The sequence below is a fragment of the Anguilla anguilla genome, chromosome 1 (genome assembly GCF_013347855.1).
Source record: "Anguilla anguilla isolate fAngAng1 chromosome 1, fAngAng1.pri, whole genome shotgun sequence".
Lineage (NCBI taxonomy): Eukaryota > Metazoa > Chordata > Actinopteri > Anguilliformes > Anguillidae > Anguilla > Anguilla anguilla.
In genome coordinates, this window is record NC_049201.1 from 16,426,152 (window position 1) to 16,444,265 (window position 18,114).

General features: G+C 40.8%; 2 protein-coding genes across 5 annotated transcripts in view; both read left to right on the forward strand.

Annotated features, from left to right (window-relative positions):
* Positions 1-3,252: 3,252 nt before the first annotated feature.
* Positions 3,253-18,114, forward strand: part of LOC118231934 (coiled-coil domain-containing protein 9B) — a 51,965-nt gene continuing 37,103 nt past the window's right edge. The window contains exons 1-2 of one of the 3 annotated variants that reach the window (XM_035426361.1): positions 3,253-3,352; positions 9,288-9,457. In XM_035426361.1, coding sequence (XP_035282252.1) covers positions 9,305-9,457 — 153 coding nt within the window. In that variant the 5' untranslated portion in view covers positions 3,253-3,352; positions 9,288-9,304. Of the gene's footprint in view, positions 3,353-9,287; positions 9,458-11,009; positions 11,265-11,519; positions 11,890-18,114 lie in introns of those variants that run through there. The other 2 variants (XM_035426378.1, XM_035426389.1) reach the window with 2 other exon arrangements.
* Positions 3,453-6,033, forward strand: LOC118231967 (THAP domain-containing protein 2-like). Of its 2 annotated transcripts, XM_035426430.1 has the most exons (5): positions 3,453-3,704; positions 3,838-3,992; positions 4,081-4,156; positions 4,553-4,670; positions 5,822-6,033. In XM_035426430.1, exons 1-5 carry the CDS (start codon positions 3,558-3,560, stop codon positions 5,842-5,844), a joined length of 519 nt encoding a protein of 172 aa, XP_035282321.1. In that variant the 5' UTR covers positions 3,453-3,557; the 3' UTR covers positions 5,845-6,033. The 2 variants fall into 2 exon arrangements, with proteins under 2 accessions (XP_035282321.1, XP_035282310.1); XM_035426419.1 differs by having other exon boundaries at positions 4,553-6,033.

Consider the following 18,114-nt stretch of genomic DNA (forward strand, 5'->3'; position numbering starts at 1 on the left):
AGGCATAAAAGCATTTCTTGTACAGGCAACACAAGATATGTTAATAAAGTACGCACAAAGATTTGATGAGGTAGATACATCTTGCCAAACATTTGGAGGATTGAAAAATCCATAAAATCAATGTATTTAATTGAAGTCTTTTCAGATTTAGAAGTAAATTATAGGATTGGCAGTAATAAGTGACAATGCTTCAGATTGTGTCACGTAAAATGACTATGCCCGTTAACCCTCAGGTTGTGTTCCTGCTATGTTTCTGTTGTTTGTTTGGGTGGTTCTTTTTTTACGGTTTATAAAGCAATCATAAAGCATAAATCTCTTAATGTTGTGTTGCACATTTTAACCAACTTCATTCCCAGTTATTATCGCACGTTTTACACTTCTTTTAGGAAAAGTGTAAAATAAGCACAATTTAGGTTTTATTTTGAATTTATAAAAGACCAATGGAAAACACATGGGGTGATTTCTACACGCTGGTTTGTGTCAGTGAAAAGTTATGAGACGATATCTGAACCACCCCACCCAATATTTAAACCTGTGTAAAAAAATGCTGCATGATTAAGCAACATCTTGACTAATTCACTGCTTGGAGCTTGACCTGACTGCTAAGGTAAAGTTACTGTATGAGGAAGGGTGAAGTCTGAGGCGTTCCCTTTTTCAGTAAAAGCAAAGACAGCGATCTGCCCAATAATGCATCTAGCAAACTGCAGAAAACCTGCAAAATGGGACTACATGTAAAAAGGGCTGTAATTCCTACACAGACTACTTGGCATGTAAATGCCCGTAAATAAAAGCTGACAGTATGCACTTTAAGCTCATATTCATTCTTTTATTTTAAATCCATATTTATTTTGCTGTGCTGGAGAACAGAGCCAAAACAACAAAAATTGTATCACTGTCCAGATCCTTATGGACTGCACTGCACTATGTAGTCTGAGTAGCCTAGTTAGTTGAGATATAGTGCAATAAATCTATTCAGCAAAATGAATGATGGGGAAGACATACACCTGACACGCCACTTTGACATTAGTCAGTACTTTCAGGGCTTTGACATTGATCAGTGCTTTTATTAAATTATTTTCCTTCACCCCCAGATTTTAAAATGAATACATTTGTTATTATTATCATTATTATTATTATTATTATTGTTATTATTATTATTATTTGCAATAGATTAAACAGAGATCCAAATAATGAATGGTTCACCCTTAGCCAGTTTTTTTCCACAAACAACCACTTTTGAACAACATGGTTCTTTTCACAGTTCTCTGAACAATGACCCTTTCGACTCATATGTAGGCCTACTTATTACACATATGATATAATATGTAGTTTCACATAAAGACTTCTGCATTGAGGAGACACTTGATGCATTAGACACTGATTAATGGCTCAGAATGTAGTCCATCAACTCCTCATGTTGGAACAAGACGTACCCTCCGTAGCACTTCACTGAAATGAGCTTCTCAGAAGGATCAACAAGAGAAATACTTCTCAGCTCTGCAGTGTAATAATTGGTCTGTCATATGTTATTAATATCTAATCTGTTATTACTTAATTCTGTCGTCAGGTATTAGGATGAAAAAGAGTGATCTTGAAAAAATAGCAGAAAAAAACTAGCAGCATGCACCTATTTGATTGATATGACACTGAATTCGGGTTAGCTCTCATGCATACCATGTATTTCTTTCATTTCCATATATTTAAAAATATAGAAGATGTAGAACACAACATCAAAATAACTTGTGTCCTCAGAAATACGAAGAAAATCTGAATGACATTCGCGAGAGTGACTGCTGCTATTTGTACTACAGTTGGTGCTTTTTGCAGGTTGCTTCAGTCATTTCCAGATTAAAAGGTGTGATTGTGATTGTTCAAAAATAGAAATAGCACTGCTGTGGAGTAAAGCAGAGAGGTAAAGGTAGTAACATACCAGCAGAATAGAAAACCCTCTGTGGATAAGGTGTATTTTCCTGTTTTCATTGTTACACCTTCAACTCCACCTAGTACTGGATTCGGTCTGTCTAACATACTTTACCTTGTGAAACAGGCAAACGGGTCTTTTGTTGACTTTGTTTGGCATGAGTTGCAAAGACTACAGCATGGTACATGCATGCCTTGACCTCTATTTTTAGAATCAGAATTCTGGATCATGCATGTGATGACCAAGCTGCATATATCTTGCATACACTATTTACAATGTTTTCAAAGTGCTAGGGTTGATTTTGCAAGGAAGACTTTAGATGTGTGAATACTATTTTGATAACATAACATTCAGCCTTAATATTCTCTCTCCAAAATGCACAGACCTGGGAGTCTCCGTCACTCACAACCACCACACCCCCTCTCTCTATAAGAGATTTATTTCCAGGAACTTCTTTTCTGTACACCTAGGTGTACATGAATCCTGTTTTTCAATCTGTGACAGAACAGATAAACCCAGAGCCTGGGAGTGTCCGTCTCACAACACAAGCCTCTCTGCCCCAATAATGCCCATAATAACAGTGACTTTCTTTCTAAAGAATCTGTCCTTCAGTTTGTACAGGTATTAATGACTCACCCACTCATGCGTAGACTACACCCAATCTGTGAAAAATCTGAATCAACCCTGTCAACAAGGTGTGCTTGCTTAGCAATGAGCAACTGTTGCCAGGCATCTGGTATTTAAGATAACCAATTAATGTTTTATTTTCTCATTTCCAAATAATAATCATGCTGACCATAACGAGTGTAGCCTATACATAAAGCCTTGCGGTCGATGTGTGAAACTATGTGTTTTATCATACAGCTGCTGCGTTCAGTGACAATCACAGGAGAACAAACCAACGCGAGCCCATGTAAGTGTTGCGGCCGGGTGCCGCCGGGTTTTACTTTACCAATGAAATCCCTCTAGAACAGCGTGGTGCCGACTAAGGATATTGTTTAGACTAGTGCACCCGTTGCTTCCAACGGGAATTTGGACTGTGTTCTTTTGGGAAGATAATTTGCAAAGTAAAAAATAGTAGGCTATGACTACGTTTGTCTTTCATTCTGTGGCAGTATCTTGACTGTCAAACATAATTTTCATCTGGATCATACATTTAGCCCTGTTTATATGTTCAAGAATTTGTGGAACAATTGTTGATAATTTTCCCCAAAATTCAGTTCATCCAAAAGCACTTCTCTGTCGGTTTGCAAAGCATAATTTACTTTCGTTGAAACCGCAAAGAAATTAGGAAACTTCTCCCTCTAGTGTTCACAACGAAACAGCACATGTTCATGCGCCTCACAAAAACAGTTCTCATGACCGATTTTTGTGTATAGCGCAACGACATAGAAGCAACAACGGCTTCCGCTTTGGCTTATTATATTCCAGGTATATTGTTCTGTATGATATTGTTGTCGATTTCAGTATTGCGCTACTGACATTTAAATATGTTACACAATATGAATCAATTCGCTTATATCACGCCGTCGCCATTTTGAAACTTTCCTGTGCGAAAACGAGGCTATGGTGGGAAGCGTTCTAGGAGCGGTGTTTACATGAAGCAGAAAAGCGATTTTGAGCCGGTGATGCTACTATGGCATATTGTTGTGTACCACGCTGTACGTCGTATCAAAGGCGAGAATGTGATCAAGGCTTGTCTTTCCATCGATTTCCGAGTAACCCGGACACCCGTCGCCAGTGGATTGCCAAGATAAGGAGAGATGTTGGACCTTATTTTCAGGTAATGTAACGAGCTAGCTAAGCTAGCGTCTAAGTTGGCTAACTTATCGTTAGCTTACCCTGATAATAACCTCCAAAAGTTCGTAAGATTAATTTATACGTCAACACTCACCTTAACACATCTCTCATCTCAGATCACAGACAACACAAAAGTGTGCTCCAAACACTTTCCCAAGGACTGCATATTAAGATCGCTTACCGGTTTGAACAAACTGAAAAACGGGAGTGTGCCGTCTTTGTTTACATGGTGTCAGCCCAAGACCAGAAGGACAATTCAACGCTTCCAGAGGTAACTGTCATCTGACATTAGCCAAATCATTTCCGTATCAGCATGAAAAAGATAATAAATGCACTGGTATTTGTCCCCAATTTTGTAGTGCGACTGGTGACTTTGGTGAGGAAGAGGAAGAAGTGGACATTTCAAATCTGCATGAGGAAGAAAAGTCATTACCAGTTATGTACAGGAAGATCAGGCTGTGCAAAATAATAATCATAGGATGAAAGTATACTGCATATTTGTATCTAGAATACTCCTGCGATATTTATCGAGTCTTCTGATTTCCTTCTTCACATGGATTTTTTTTTAGAGTAGTGTGGCAATAGCTTATCTACTGCCATATGCTCCCTGCCTCACAAAGCATGAATAAGTAAATCTGGTAAAATAAAAATTTTACCATTTTTACTTTTGCTTTTTTTCGTTTTTTTTTTAATTATGTGTTAAGTTTTGCATTACTTTTATTTATTGTTTATAAAATATATTTGGATGGTTCCAGTCTTACTTTTACAATAACTTTTTTTTTGGTAATCCCATTTTATTTTCTCTCCTCTCTAACACACGGTTCTAAGCAGGTTTTGGGGGCATTATGCGATCATGACTATGAGGAGGAGACCCTGTCTGTGGAAGAACAGCTTGATGCAGCACAGAGGGAGATTGCTCGTCTGCAGGAAGAAAATGAAACCCTGAGAAGTGAGCAGTTTCATCTCCAACGCTTCCAATGTGAGCCCAAGTTGATCATGTTTTACACAGGATTTAAAGATTATGACACCCTCAAAGCAGTCTTCCTAGCTCTAAAACCTACATCAGAGTCTATGGTTAGATGGAGTCAAATGCAAAGGCTAAATCACACAGAAGAACACATTGTGAAAGCTGGGTTCCATGCACAACACCTATGCCTCTTCGACCAGTTCTTCCTGTTCCTTTGTCGTGTGCGGCAGGGGTTTTTCACTATGGATTTATCTGTGCGGTTTAAGGTATCACAAGCCACAGTCAGCAGGACTTGTATAACATGGGGCAACTACCTGTTCTTTATGCTTGGCACACTACCAGTATGGCCAAGTAGAGAGGCTATAGATGAACTGATGCCACCACTCTTTAAAAATACATTCCCCAAAGCACGGGTGGTGCTAGACTGTACTGAGATCCACATCCAAACTGCAAGCTCAAAGGTTCTGAACACGGTCACATACTCCCATTACAAAGGTACCACAACGCTAAAGTCACTGATTGGCATTACTCCTTCTGGGTCAATTTGCCTAGTCAGCAACCTGTACACAGGCTCCATCTCGGATAAGGAAATTACCAAAGAGTCCGGCATTCTGAGCCTCCTGCAACCAGGTGACGAGGTCATTGCAGATAAAGGGTTTCTTATCAGAGACCTCCTCACTGACATAAATGTCAAACTTGTAATCCCAACATTCTTGGGGCCAAGTGGGCAGTTCAGTAAAGCAGAAATTACACACACACAAGAGATTGCTCGCTTAAGGATCCACGTAGAGAGGGCAATCAGGCGCATCAAAGAATACCATATATTTGACAGTGTCATACCCCTTTCACTGTGTGGTTCAGTTAACCAGCTATGGACTGTTTGTGCTCTGCTTACCAACTTTCAGGGACCTCTCTTTTAATCCTGTGGTAACACCTATTTGAAGGGGGTTATCCAAAACTAATTCTGCATTTTCCTAACAATATACATAGTTCATGATTACAATGATTATAAACACAAAATATCAATTTTTTCTGAATTTCAGTATTATTTTTATGATTTTTTTTAAATGCAAAAACTCTCCAATTTAAAATAACAAAATGTGATTTGTTTTTCTCCCCAAAATGCATCAAAGTGGATTTTGTAAGTTCTGGATAATCATTCTTCCTTTGAGAAACATTGAAACTCATTGTAACACAACATTGGCAGTTCAGCTCTTATGTACTTTTATTGAACTGAAGATAATTAAATGTGATTAAATGTTTTTATAATTACATGAATTTAAGACAACCTGTATGCTGGATAATACTGAAACAATAAAACAATGCATTGACATTTTTTAATGAATTCTCATAATTCATACTTGATAAAATGTAAAAAATATTCTTGTAAAAATACTGACTCAAACTTTTTTTGAGGAGTTTATATCTACGGTCTCCTCATCTGCAAAGGGCAGGCAAAAAATACTCAAAGAAGAATATGTCCAGCTTAGTTTTCATAGACTCCCATTTCTCGGCATCAAAGTGGATCCGCTCCAAGTGGTAGTCGTTGGTGCAATGGACAAAAAAATCACACCACATCATCCCTGTGATGCCCATCTGTCCCATTACCTGGTAATGGTATTCATGGTTGGGTTTAAGGGCAAAAGCACCATCTGGCCCTGCAGAAAGGTAACAGCACTCAACCAAACTGTCCACATCTGGACACTTTACCTCCAGAAGCCCCTGAAGAAGCCCAGCGCTGTCAACCACCTTACGATCAGGTGAGGCACCTAAATGGGGGGCATGAGGATTAATGATGAAGCCACAAGGCAATGTGTGATTACCTGTTGCCTGTTCATATTGTGCCGCTGCAATGGGCTCCATCTCTAGCCCCCTTTTCATTGCCCGTGTCTGCACAGCCCTCTTCTGTCGCTGCATATTGGCTGCTAAGCTGTCGAAGTCTGCGATCCTTGAAATGATCCTTTTAAAAACAGATGAAGTCAGACGCTGTGAGCGAACACGGTGCCAGGTCTTGTTTGTGCTCTGTTCCCTTGTTTCCATCTCCAATGACTCTGCATCAGAGAGGGTGATAGTCATGCCACAGTAGTAGTTGCTCTCATTTTCATTTAGAGCAGTGGCATAATGATATGTCTGTGGTGGCAGAGGAAATGGTGGGTGATGGTCAGTGGTAGTGGTGGTGGGAAGGGCAAGGGCCTGGTAGGTCAACACTGATCCACAGGGCAGGTCACCAAACTCTGTTGCAACCTTGTCCACTGGATGTCTGTTTGATGCTAGCAGTAGGTGATACATTTGACAGTTGCTTCCGATATCAGCTAGGTTCTTTTGAAGATCATGAGCAAACTGATCACTTGGTAGGGGGACTGGAACAGGGCAATAGAGGTTGGGTATGATACCATCACAGGATCTTTTATATTTCTTTGGGAGTGTATTCGCTGTGGGTGGCTTTAATTTTGAAACTTTTGTTATATTAATAGGTTTTGGGGTGAGGCCTAATGTACGTGGAGGAACATGCCATGTCTGTGGCAGTGACGTTTTACTAACTGTAGGAGGGACAGATTTACAGTCTAGCTTAAGAAAATGTGCAAGAGTGTATAGTAGTCCAACTTGATGATTGCAGTGACCCTGGCCAGCTTTGCAGTTGCACTCTGACTGCCCAATAAAGGGGCCTTCAGATGGAAACTCCACCTACAGTGACAGAAAAGAAACAAGGTAAACAAACCATAAAATGTTTATTTTAATAAGATACATCCTTAAGCTTTAGAATGATGTTTATAGAACCAAGGGATCAAGAAAGAAAATGAAGGGACAGTCCAACTTTCCTTCCCTACATTACATACTGCGCCTTGAGGGAGTACAAAACAGAATATGATACATGCTCCTTATTAAATGGAGATCAACATCGTGGAAGTGTTCTTTCCAACTAAGCTGGTAATCCTTTGAAACTCTTTGGAAATGGCTGAAGTTACTTTAATGCTGAGTCTGTCAATTCGTTTTTTGTTTTTTCAAACTTGTAAAATAAGCCTACAAGTGTAAGCTCCTTCCATGATGTATTGTTAACTGATAAAAGCTTAAAAATAAAGTTCAAACTTAGTATATACACTTTTGTAGAATCATGGGTTTTCAGTAGTGAGGATATGTAACCAAACAGCCTCCTGCAATAATTCCTTACAGTGGTGCTGAAGATTTTTCTATGTGAAAACCCATGATCCGTTTGAGCGGAAGTACCTGACCCTGCTGGGACTTAAAAACAATTTACTCATACTCATTTTAACATCGCGCTTTTTACAATAGTCCTCTTTGTATTGTTTTAAGTGTATTTGTTCTGTTTTGTCATTTTTATATGATGAGTGCAAATCAAATCAAATCAAATACCCCATCAATTAATTGTGCAGACCATTGTGTAATCTACCATATGCGTTTAGTAATATGCATCCAGCTCTTTCAACCTGGCTCAGGATAATAGTGCTTGTGCAAGTTGTCCAGCAGGGAAAGGTGATAACGTTTTGCAAGCAAATTCGCGCAAATTGAACAAGAAACTTGAACATGAACATGAACACTTATTTGTCTACTACCCAAATACCTGTATATTGTAAGGGGTGTCATTTTTTCTCAATGAGCGAAACGACTTGGCCCTCACAACACAGCCTGCCTCGCTCGTCCTGACTGAAAAATCATTGTAGCCTGTAATGTTAAGCTAGATGACCCAACGTTTGTGTTAACCAACACAAATGTTGGTTAACACAAAATGTAACGTTACCTTGACAAAATACAGCACATTTAATTTATTAACAAGCATTCAATAGTTTACCACAAACTTAGAAAATTAAATGAAGCTCATATTATTGTTAGCCGATCGAGCTGCTAACAATATTTTGACGTTGTCATGAAATTTATTCCGGACCGTGAAAACTGCCGTACTTGTTGGACAGATTTGGCTAGTTGACAGTGCTGCGACGAAAACAGCGATAGATTTACCCACTAACCACAAATGTCCAAAATGTAAACAAGGCAGTTTTCACGGTCGGGAAAAATTTAATGACACCGTTTGCTGATTAGCTAGCACACCGGCACAGACTACGGATGGCAAAATCGTTAACTTACCTTCGATATCAGTAATGAATCCCTCAATCCAGTTGCTGTATCCTTTCAACAAAACTGCTCTTGGTACTCGACATCCCTCCTCAGCCCATTTTTCGACGTCGTACATCGTAAAATGTCGTAGCAGCTCAAGGTTCGTGGTCCAAGCCATTGTTGTTTCAGCGTTCACTTAATGTTTCACTTGGGGCAACGCCCACCACAGCCTCTCTTTGGATTTCAAAATGGCGGCCACGTGAAATAGGCCTATAGGCCTGTTAGCCTGTGCAGCTGATCAAAATTGCCACCGGTGAACTTGCTATAGCCTACTTGCAAGCTTATGTTAGCAATTTTACCGTTTTCCCCTAAAATAAGGATGTAGTTATGAGTGGTGCCTATAATCGTTTGGAAGTGCCATTAAGTCTTGATTCAGTGAAGCAAGCTGCCTATTTTTTGGTGGCTTGCAAGCTAACTTTTGGCTAACATTAGCCGTATTTTTTTTAATGAATCCTGTTGACCTTTTAGGCACGTGGAAGCTGGACATGGAGGAAATGTACTGGCATGCGACTGACCGTGGATACATAAGTGATCCCTTTATTATGAGTAAATTTGATGAGACTTTGCACGAGAAAGGAGGCATGGACGAAAACGCCAACACACATGAAGACGTTTCAATGCATACCGACGTGGATGAGGTAACGTTTACATGTCAAATGAGCGCTGCAACTAGGCTACTTTAAGTGCATTTTAGAATTGCGTCCATCAGTTTTCTGGGTGGTTGGACTTCATGTTTGCCGTTGCCGTTACCAGAATGTAAATAATACTTAATTTAACTTTCTTACTCGGTGTACCAAAATGCGCAACTAGAAATTATACGAAAAAACAACTCGAAAATTATCATTACATTACATTACATTACAGGCATTTGGCAGACGCTCTTATCCAGAGCGACGTACAACAAAGTGTATAACCATAACCAGGAACAAGTATGACGAAACCCCTAGAGAGAAGTACCGGTCCAAGTGCAGGGAACAACCGCATAGTTCAACTTGGACCCTGAAGGTTACTGATTAACACTAAACAACGAGAACGGCAACAACGCAGTCTATGGAAAAAATACAAGCTGTAGTTAAGACAGTTAATGCACCCAAGTCACCTACGAAACAGCTGCCTAGTTACAACCCTAAGCTTACAGTCATTTACAGGGGGGTAGGGAGGGATGGGGAGATATGGATATTATATTATCCATATAGTTATCATGTGGGATATGGATTTGATGTGGCAAATCGAAGTGGACATAACTGTAACGAAGAGAAACTTACTAGAATGTCATTGTAGTGTTGACTGTATCATGTCAGTATGGTCCATACCCTAATAATAGTAAAGATATTTATTTAATATTACTATTAATTGCCCCTTTTTTATCATGTGCTCCTAGGAAAATTTAAGGCTACCATTGTTTTTCTTGAAGCATAATTAAAATGTTTTAATTACCAATATGTCTTCACCCTTAAGATTAAGTTCCTAGAAATGTACGCAATGTGAAATCTCTGCAAGAAAAAGTGCTGGGATGCAGTCCTTAAGCTGCATCAAAGGGGCCACTGTGTGTGTCCATGAGGCACTCTGGGAAGACTCCCAAGTATGCAAGTCACACGTTTTTAAACTTGCCTCTTGCCTTTGAGAGCAGACTGTGCCATTCGTCTGCCTGGCCCATTAGCATGTGGGGCCAGCAGAGGAGGCTGCATGTGCTGCATGTTTCAGTGTGGGAAATGGTGCAGGCTGAGGCACCCCTTCAGCCCTCCAGTAAACCCCCCCCCCCCCCGTACATGTACTTGCACTTAAACCCATCCTGATCCTTAGAAATGCCATTTTATGCTTACATACATAAAGTTGTCTGCTTGTCAGTGCTCACCTGCTTCCTTGTATTTCATGCAGAATGTGTTATGTGTTACAGCTACAGTTCAAAGCTTGCAGAAAAGGAAAAATCTTCTGGTGATTCTTTCATGTCTTAGTACATTGTAATGAAAATATGACTGGATTATATTCATCCCTTCTTGTTCTACCTCATCAGACACTGTGTATTAATTTCTGTTCAGTGTAACCAGACAGAATATCCATGCGGACATGGAAGACTTTTTTTGGTGTGGTTTGGTAACTCTGTGTCCCTTTAAATCCTGTGGTGTCGGGGAGGGTGGGGGGCAGCCAGAGTGGTGAGTAAAGGAACGACGGTCAGAAGGAGGAGGGGAATGGCAGGGGAAGGGGGGTGTGAAGGGTAATTTTAACCGAGAGCAAGTGCTGGTGAGAGAGCGAGCGAGCAGGCGGGTGCTGTGAAATACGTTCACAGGGGCGCTCTGTGCAGAGCTTCTTGGCTGGCAGCCCAACTTGGCTTTTTGTAATCGAGGCATGATCGCAGACTCCATGCAGCCTCCTGCTCCGCTCCCGGCTGCCTCGCGTTTGGAAGGAGCCCAGCTTTCCCCGATGACATCCAAAATGCACAGACCTGTGAGTCTCTGTCGCTCTCTCTCTCTCCCTTCCTCCCTCTCGCTCTCTTTCATTCACTCTCTCTCTCTCTCTCTCTCTCTCTCCTCACTATCTCCCTCGTCCCTCACTCTGTCACCCCCTTACTGTATCATTCTTTTCCTTCTCGCTCCGTATAAAGATTATGGCTTTAAAAACAAAAAGAACAGTGTTTGAGCCTGCTGCAGTCTTGCAGAGCCCTCACTGTGTTCTTTATCCCTCTGCTCTGGCGCTGGTGGTGCTGATGTGGGGTGTCAGATAGCGGGGCTAGGCGGAGCGTCCCTGCTGGCCATTGCTCCTTCGGCATAATGTTAGAGCCTTCGTCTGTATGAGCCAGTCGTTGCTGGTTCAGGACCCGCCTGCCTCTCAGGGGATCCCGCAGAGAGCGGAAGTATGTTGGGGTGCCATTCTCACACTTACCCCCCTTTCCCCCCCCTGCCTGCGCTGAGGACAGCTTGCTGATGGACCTTTCCTCACTTCACACTCTCTGCCTGAGATTCTGGTGCGTCTCTGTTTTTGCCTAAGACGGCTTGTCTAGGCCTGGCGTGGGAGGACCTGGTGGACTGACACTCTGGGAGCACTTTGGCGCATAATATTGCACTCAGCCTTTGTGAGTCCAACTTTTCTTTCTAAAAATTTGCGTTGAGCAAATGAGTGAATGTTTGTTTCAGAATTCAGAATTGAAAAATAATAGTGGTCTCAAATGTTTAAACATAGGTAGTACACAATTAATTTATTAGCCTTCTTTAGTGACATTCAGAAGTGAGTTTTTGTAAGTGTGCCTTTTGTCACTGTTCTTGAGTTTCCTGAATGAGTTATTGTTCAAGATTTGCCTTTTGGTCTTATTTTACTTTAGGTTTTTCTTTTAAATGAGACTGTATCAGCATGGATGATCCAAACCCAAAATCCAATTTCTTGGATTCACGGAAGACCCAAACCACAGCCACAACTTTGAAAGCAGCATTGGTTTTGTATGGAGCGATTTGGCGAAAATCCTTGCCTGCACGTGAATCATTGTCCCGCTTTGTGTGGAATGTCACATGGGCAGCGTCGCTCCACCCTGCTGGGATGTTCTTTTGTCGTCACTGCGGCGACAGCGGGTGAGTGGCAGTTCCACTGCTCCGCCCCTCCTCTTGGGCAGCCTGCCTGTCTGCCCCGTGGTGTGGACTGTGTCCCCTTTAAAATCTGCAGTGACTTGTCCGTGTGGGGTAAGGGGGCTGTGCCAGGCACATGCCCAGTGCCGCATTTGTTTGTTTCCGAAGGCTTCCTGTCTCGCTGGTTTCTGTCCTCCTTGCCGTTGATTTTGCATGAGCATCTGTCTCTGTCTGGGCGATAGCGTAGCATCGCTGTCCGTACAGTCACGTTGCCTGCTTGTTTTTGTTGCAGCATTGAAGTGTTCCATTAAGAAAAAGAGGCAGTCTAGTCAGTGAAAAACAGTGGTGTGTTTCTTTGACAGAATAGAGAATACCAGAGGCTGAAACATTTTGGATATTTTATGCAATCAAACTTATGCTCTCTTCCATTGCTGTCATGCTGTCATAATCAGGAATTTGCTGGGGTCTTCTTGTTAAATGTAAATCTTTATGTACTCTCCCCCTCACTTTTTTGCGGCTGTTCTGTATTACAGATACAGATCAAATGCTAAATATCATCACCAGCTTCATGGAACAGATTGTTTGTCAATTTTCTTGGCCTGAATTTTCTGCTGAATAGAGCTGTGCTTAATCTGTGTAAAGGATTGCTCTTTTAGGCTCTAAACAGATGTGCTTCACCTTGGTTGTCGTTATGTTAATTTCCAGAACAGATCTTTGTATTTAAGAGCTTTTCAGCTACATGTTGGTCCTCGCTGTAGTGTGTGTGTGTGTGTGTGCGCACGTGTGTGTGCACGTGTGTGTACGGGCATGTGCGCACCCGTATGTGTCGTTTTGTTCTCTTGAGGAATCTTTCTTCCGAGTTCCCCACGAGTGCCAGCAATACCATCCGATCTGTCTCCTTTGAGTGAATTTAAAGCTTTTATCTCTTCGAGGCTGAAATATGCCTGTGTGGGAGTGTGACTGAAGTAAAAGCGGTGTTTTCACCCCGACATCAGCTGTCTGGAGTTTGCCCCTTTATTAACAAAGTATTAAAGCCTCTTTGCCTTTATCAGACATGCATGCGCCTCAAAAACAGCACTCTGATCCTGCTGCCGTAGCAACATTTCTCCAGACGATTCATAATAGAGGTACACAAGGAAGCATTAGAAAAGCTGTTTGCTGTGGGATGTGTGAATGAGCCTTGGTGTCAGGCTGGCTGGCTTTCATTCAACAGGCTAACGGCTGCCACACCCAGCACCGCTCGTTAGACACAAGGAGCCCTGCCCACCCAGCTCCCAGCATGCTCCTCTCTCTTTCAGCTCCACTGCAAGCTTTGCAGAGCGTGGGTGAAAGCACAGTCTGGTTTGGCCAGAGTTTAGGACTAGTGTCTGTCATTAGACACTGTCATAGGCTACATGAAGTTATTAGTTATGTTTTCTGCCGAACTACCATGAAAAATAATAACAGTTCCACAGACAACATGATTTTAAAGTTTGTTTTATGTTATACCTGGTTTCAGCTCTTACCCCAGCTGCAAACATTCCTTCAATGACTTCAGCTGATTTGCCTGGACTAGCCACTCTGAGGCAGCCAATTCAGCTGCTGCTATAGGTGTTTGGTATAACACCTATAATGTTAAAGGTATAGGTGTACCTTTAACATTTTATATTTATATCTAACATTTACATTTATTTTTAACATTTACATTTAACATGTAAATGCTATGCACTTATTGTACATTACTTTGGAAAAAGGCGTCTTCCAAATAAGTGTATTGTAACATTTACATCAAAAAAAATATTTACATTTAACATTTTTGTGTATAATATATCATTTTTCAATCTTGCTTTGATGCATATCATTACTCTTGGAAAACAAACTTGTATAGGAATGTTTTATCCGAATATCTCTCTTAAATGTTTAAAACCCGTAAGATTTGAAACAAAAGTGACACTTGAACTGTATTTTTTACGCTTGGTGATGGTAAATGTGCAAAGACTGAGCAGGGTTACAGAGTTTTACAACGTTTTACAAATTGCACTCCAATTATTGTTTACACCAGATGTCCATGTAGTTGGAATATCTCCCTTCTAGAGAATCTCTTGACTGTTTTTTGGATCCATTACATTTGTTTTGTTCAGAACCTGTAGGCCCAGGTACCCCATAGGCTGTAGAAAACACCAGAATAATCTGTAAAATTCCTGAAATGTCTGATTCAACTTACTGATTAGTTCTGTTGTGAACTTCAGCTCTTGACAGCATGTAGTACATTTACAGTGCGTTAAGGAGATCATCATGGCTAGGCTCAAGTTATTATGACCTGTATCTGGATTATGACTGTTCTGCAACACAACTGAGTACAAAGTTGGAGTGTATGAACTATTGAAGGCATGCATATTCATATACAATGAACCTTATCCTTATATTAAAATCCTGAAATGCCCTGCTTTAATTTCCCCTGCCCTGGTCTAACCATTCCTACATAAGAAAGACTTGGGCTTTGCCGATATTACCCATGAAATCTTAGAAATGCCAATGTATCAAGAACTGGGTCTAACTAGCAAGATGCTTGAATTGAACTTGTGCTTTTCACATGAACTACTGTGTTGACTAGAGCTAAGCAGTAACAACAAAACTACTTTTTTGTTCAAATAGAAAATAAATAGTCCCTTACAGTTTTTTAGACATTTTTCTGAAATAAACACCTCCAATACTTAATCTGGATGAAATGTACACTCTTTAAAGAACCTGGAAGTAGAACACTTGCTGTGGTTTGAATATATTAATTATGGCGTTCACCATTTTCAATTTTCAAAATATTTTAATGGAAGTATGCCTGAACAGCCAGTGCCTGTTTTTTAGTTTCATGCATTGTAGTTTTCTGTTGGTTTTCCTGTCACTATTGGCAGGACATTGAAAATTCAAGGGACAGTGTTGTATCCTTTTTTGTAGGAATAAAACCAAAGGATGCTGTTTACTGTATAAACCTTGATCCATTTTAATTGCACTCTGCACGCCTGGGGTATTATAATGCTGTCACTCAGTGTCATATTCCCTATATCATTTTTTTAAGTCAGCAGACATATACAATTGGTTATCTCTGTCTTTTAAGATCTTTGCAGTCTGAGATGTGTACTATGGGTGGAGGCAACAGTAAGCTGCTTAGCGTCGTACATGTCTCAAAGTTGGAGAACGTCATGGCTCCAGTTGCCAATTGGCAGTCACCACCTGTTTCCTGGTGTTAGTTCTCTCTTGTGTTCTGTGGATTCCTGCGTTTCGTGTCTTGTACTTGTTAATCATTGCAGTAACTGGATCGTTGTCTTATCACATTCCACACATGTCTGCTTGTTGTCTGTGATTGTCTGCATGTGTTTTGCTGTGTGTTTAAGTTCTTGGTTTTCCTCAGTTCAGTGCTTGGTCTTCGAGTCTCTACATGTCACACCCTGGGTCTGGTTTTATCCTGTTTGTTGTTTTGTTTGCTTTTGCTTGTTAAAGGTCTCAGTAAAAGACTTACCATTTAACTTACCTCTGCCTCTTCGTGTGATCTCTGTGCCTGGGTCCAAATCCTTCTGTCAGTCGTAACAGAGAATGGTATTAGGGAAGTAGTACACCTGTGGTAATACCCTGCGTGCTATAGCCAAATGTATGGCCTTTGCATGTGAGTGGTAGGAACGTATTGCTGAATTGGGAATAAATAAGCAGCTGAAGTGTTTGTTACAGGTCAGCCGGTGGGGGCACACTGATTTGGCTGGAATAAGACCCCCATACCCCTAGGTGATCCAGGCTGCTTTATAGTCTGTGTACCATAAATAAGCCTAGTAATCCAACCAGTTTGTCTAGTCACCCAACCAGGGTGACATTGCCAGTAAACCTTACTGTACGCTGGAAGCATATACCAAATTGCTGCAGTCATCTTTATTTTGTGGACAGGTGAAACAGTCTTTAATTCAGAATCTAAAGAGCAAACAAGTATGATGTTCAAACATTGAATTAAAATGTGTTTGTCAGAAAATGAGATTGTTCAGCACTGTAAATAACAAATACTGTATATGTACAGTTCATTTTAGGCAGACATGTATCATAAACAGTGCAGTTACAGAAAACGGCCACAAGGTGCCAGTATATTAACAAAACTGAACTACATGCTTATATGTAGCCCGTGTTTATGCAAGTAAAGCCGCGTTTCCACCAAAATTACCCGGAACTTTCAGTCCCAGGAACTACTTTACCAGGAACTAAAAGGTTCCTTCAGCCAATGGTTGTCTGCGTTTCCACCGGGGTCTGAAGTCCCACGAAGATTAGGCAAATTAGCCCACTGACGTATGAAAAAGCGGCGTTGTCGTCGGTCCATCTGTCATATGATTTCTTCTGTAACCCCATACTACCACCGAAGTAGCCTACATTATTTTCTAATAACCGGGACAGCCCGGAGGGGTTTATTCCACTTATATACAACGGGTTACCAACAATGACTATATATGGTTACTTTTGTATTTATTGATTTTTATCGATTTAATCACATGGAATTGAAATATTCTTCTGCAGCCGTTTGGGCATATTTTACCGTTGTCAAGCAAAACTGTCGTTGGTAGTTGAACTTGGACCGTTATGCAACAAATAGGATATAACAGACCAATAGTCAGATTGTAACTGTTTTATATATCCTCTCAAACACATTCATTATGTTTTTATGCGAACATTCGCTTTCATGTCTTGACATCCGAAGCGACAGAATGCATTCACATTTCCAATATAACTGGCAACAACAGCAGAAAACATGCACACGTTGTAAACAATTTGCTGTTTGATTTTCTCATCGTCAATTCTATATAGGCTAACCGCAAAATGACAAGAATAGAACGAAAACTCGGACTTGCGTGATAATTTAAATTAGTAGTGGTACAGCCACCGTTTGTTTTCCTTCGAAGTTACTGCTAGCCGAGCAGCGAAATGTGCCCTCCAGATGCGAACCATGCACCATAAATTAGTCCATAGTCTTCCTGGTCTTTTTGTGGAATTGAAGAATGGCAGAGTAAAATTACGGCAGTCTGAAAAAGCTAAAGGTACGATTACTAGAATTAACCTGTTATTTTACCCTGACAAAAAGTGCGGAAGGTGATTTCCAGTTTGCTTTTACTGTATCACCAATGTGAATTACGCAGAACTACCGCATACCTCATGGCTGGTGTTGTCTGACGCTCACCATGGATTGGATGTACCTGCCCACTGTAGTCTTCAGTAAAGCATGTACCTGGAGCATGCACAGTAGTTTGGGGTTCGCTGGGTACAGTTGTAAACTGGCTGAGAGGTCATATTAATTAGGAGGACAGCTATTCTTCTACAAGTTACTGCTAGCCGAGCAGCGAAATGTGCCCTCCAGATGCGAACCATGCACCATAAATTAGTCCATAGTCTTCCTGGTCTTTTTGTGGAATTGAAGAATGGCAGAGTAAAATTACGGCAGTCTGAAAAAGCTAAAGGTACGATTACTAGAATTAACCTGTTATTTTACCCTGACAAAAAGTGCGGAAGGTGATTTCCAGTTTGCTTTTACTGTATCACCAATGTGAATTACGCAGAACTACCGCATACCTCACATAACTGTATCAAACGTTTTGAGTCAATTACAACGGGCTAAGAAAATCCGGAAGAAAATATTCAGCAACCGAATTAATCCGTTTTAATGTTTTAGTACGTAATATGCTGTCCCAGCACGAATGCTTAGCATTTTATAAAACGAATACTAAAGCAAGAAAAGAACA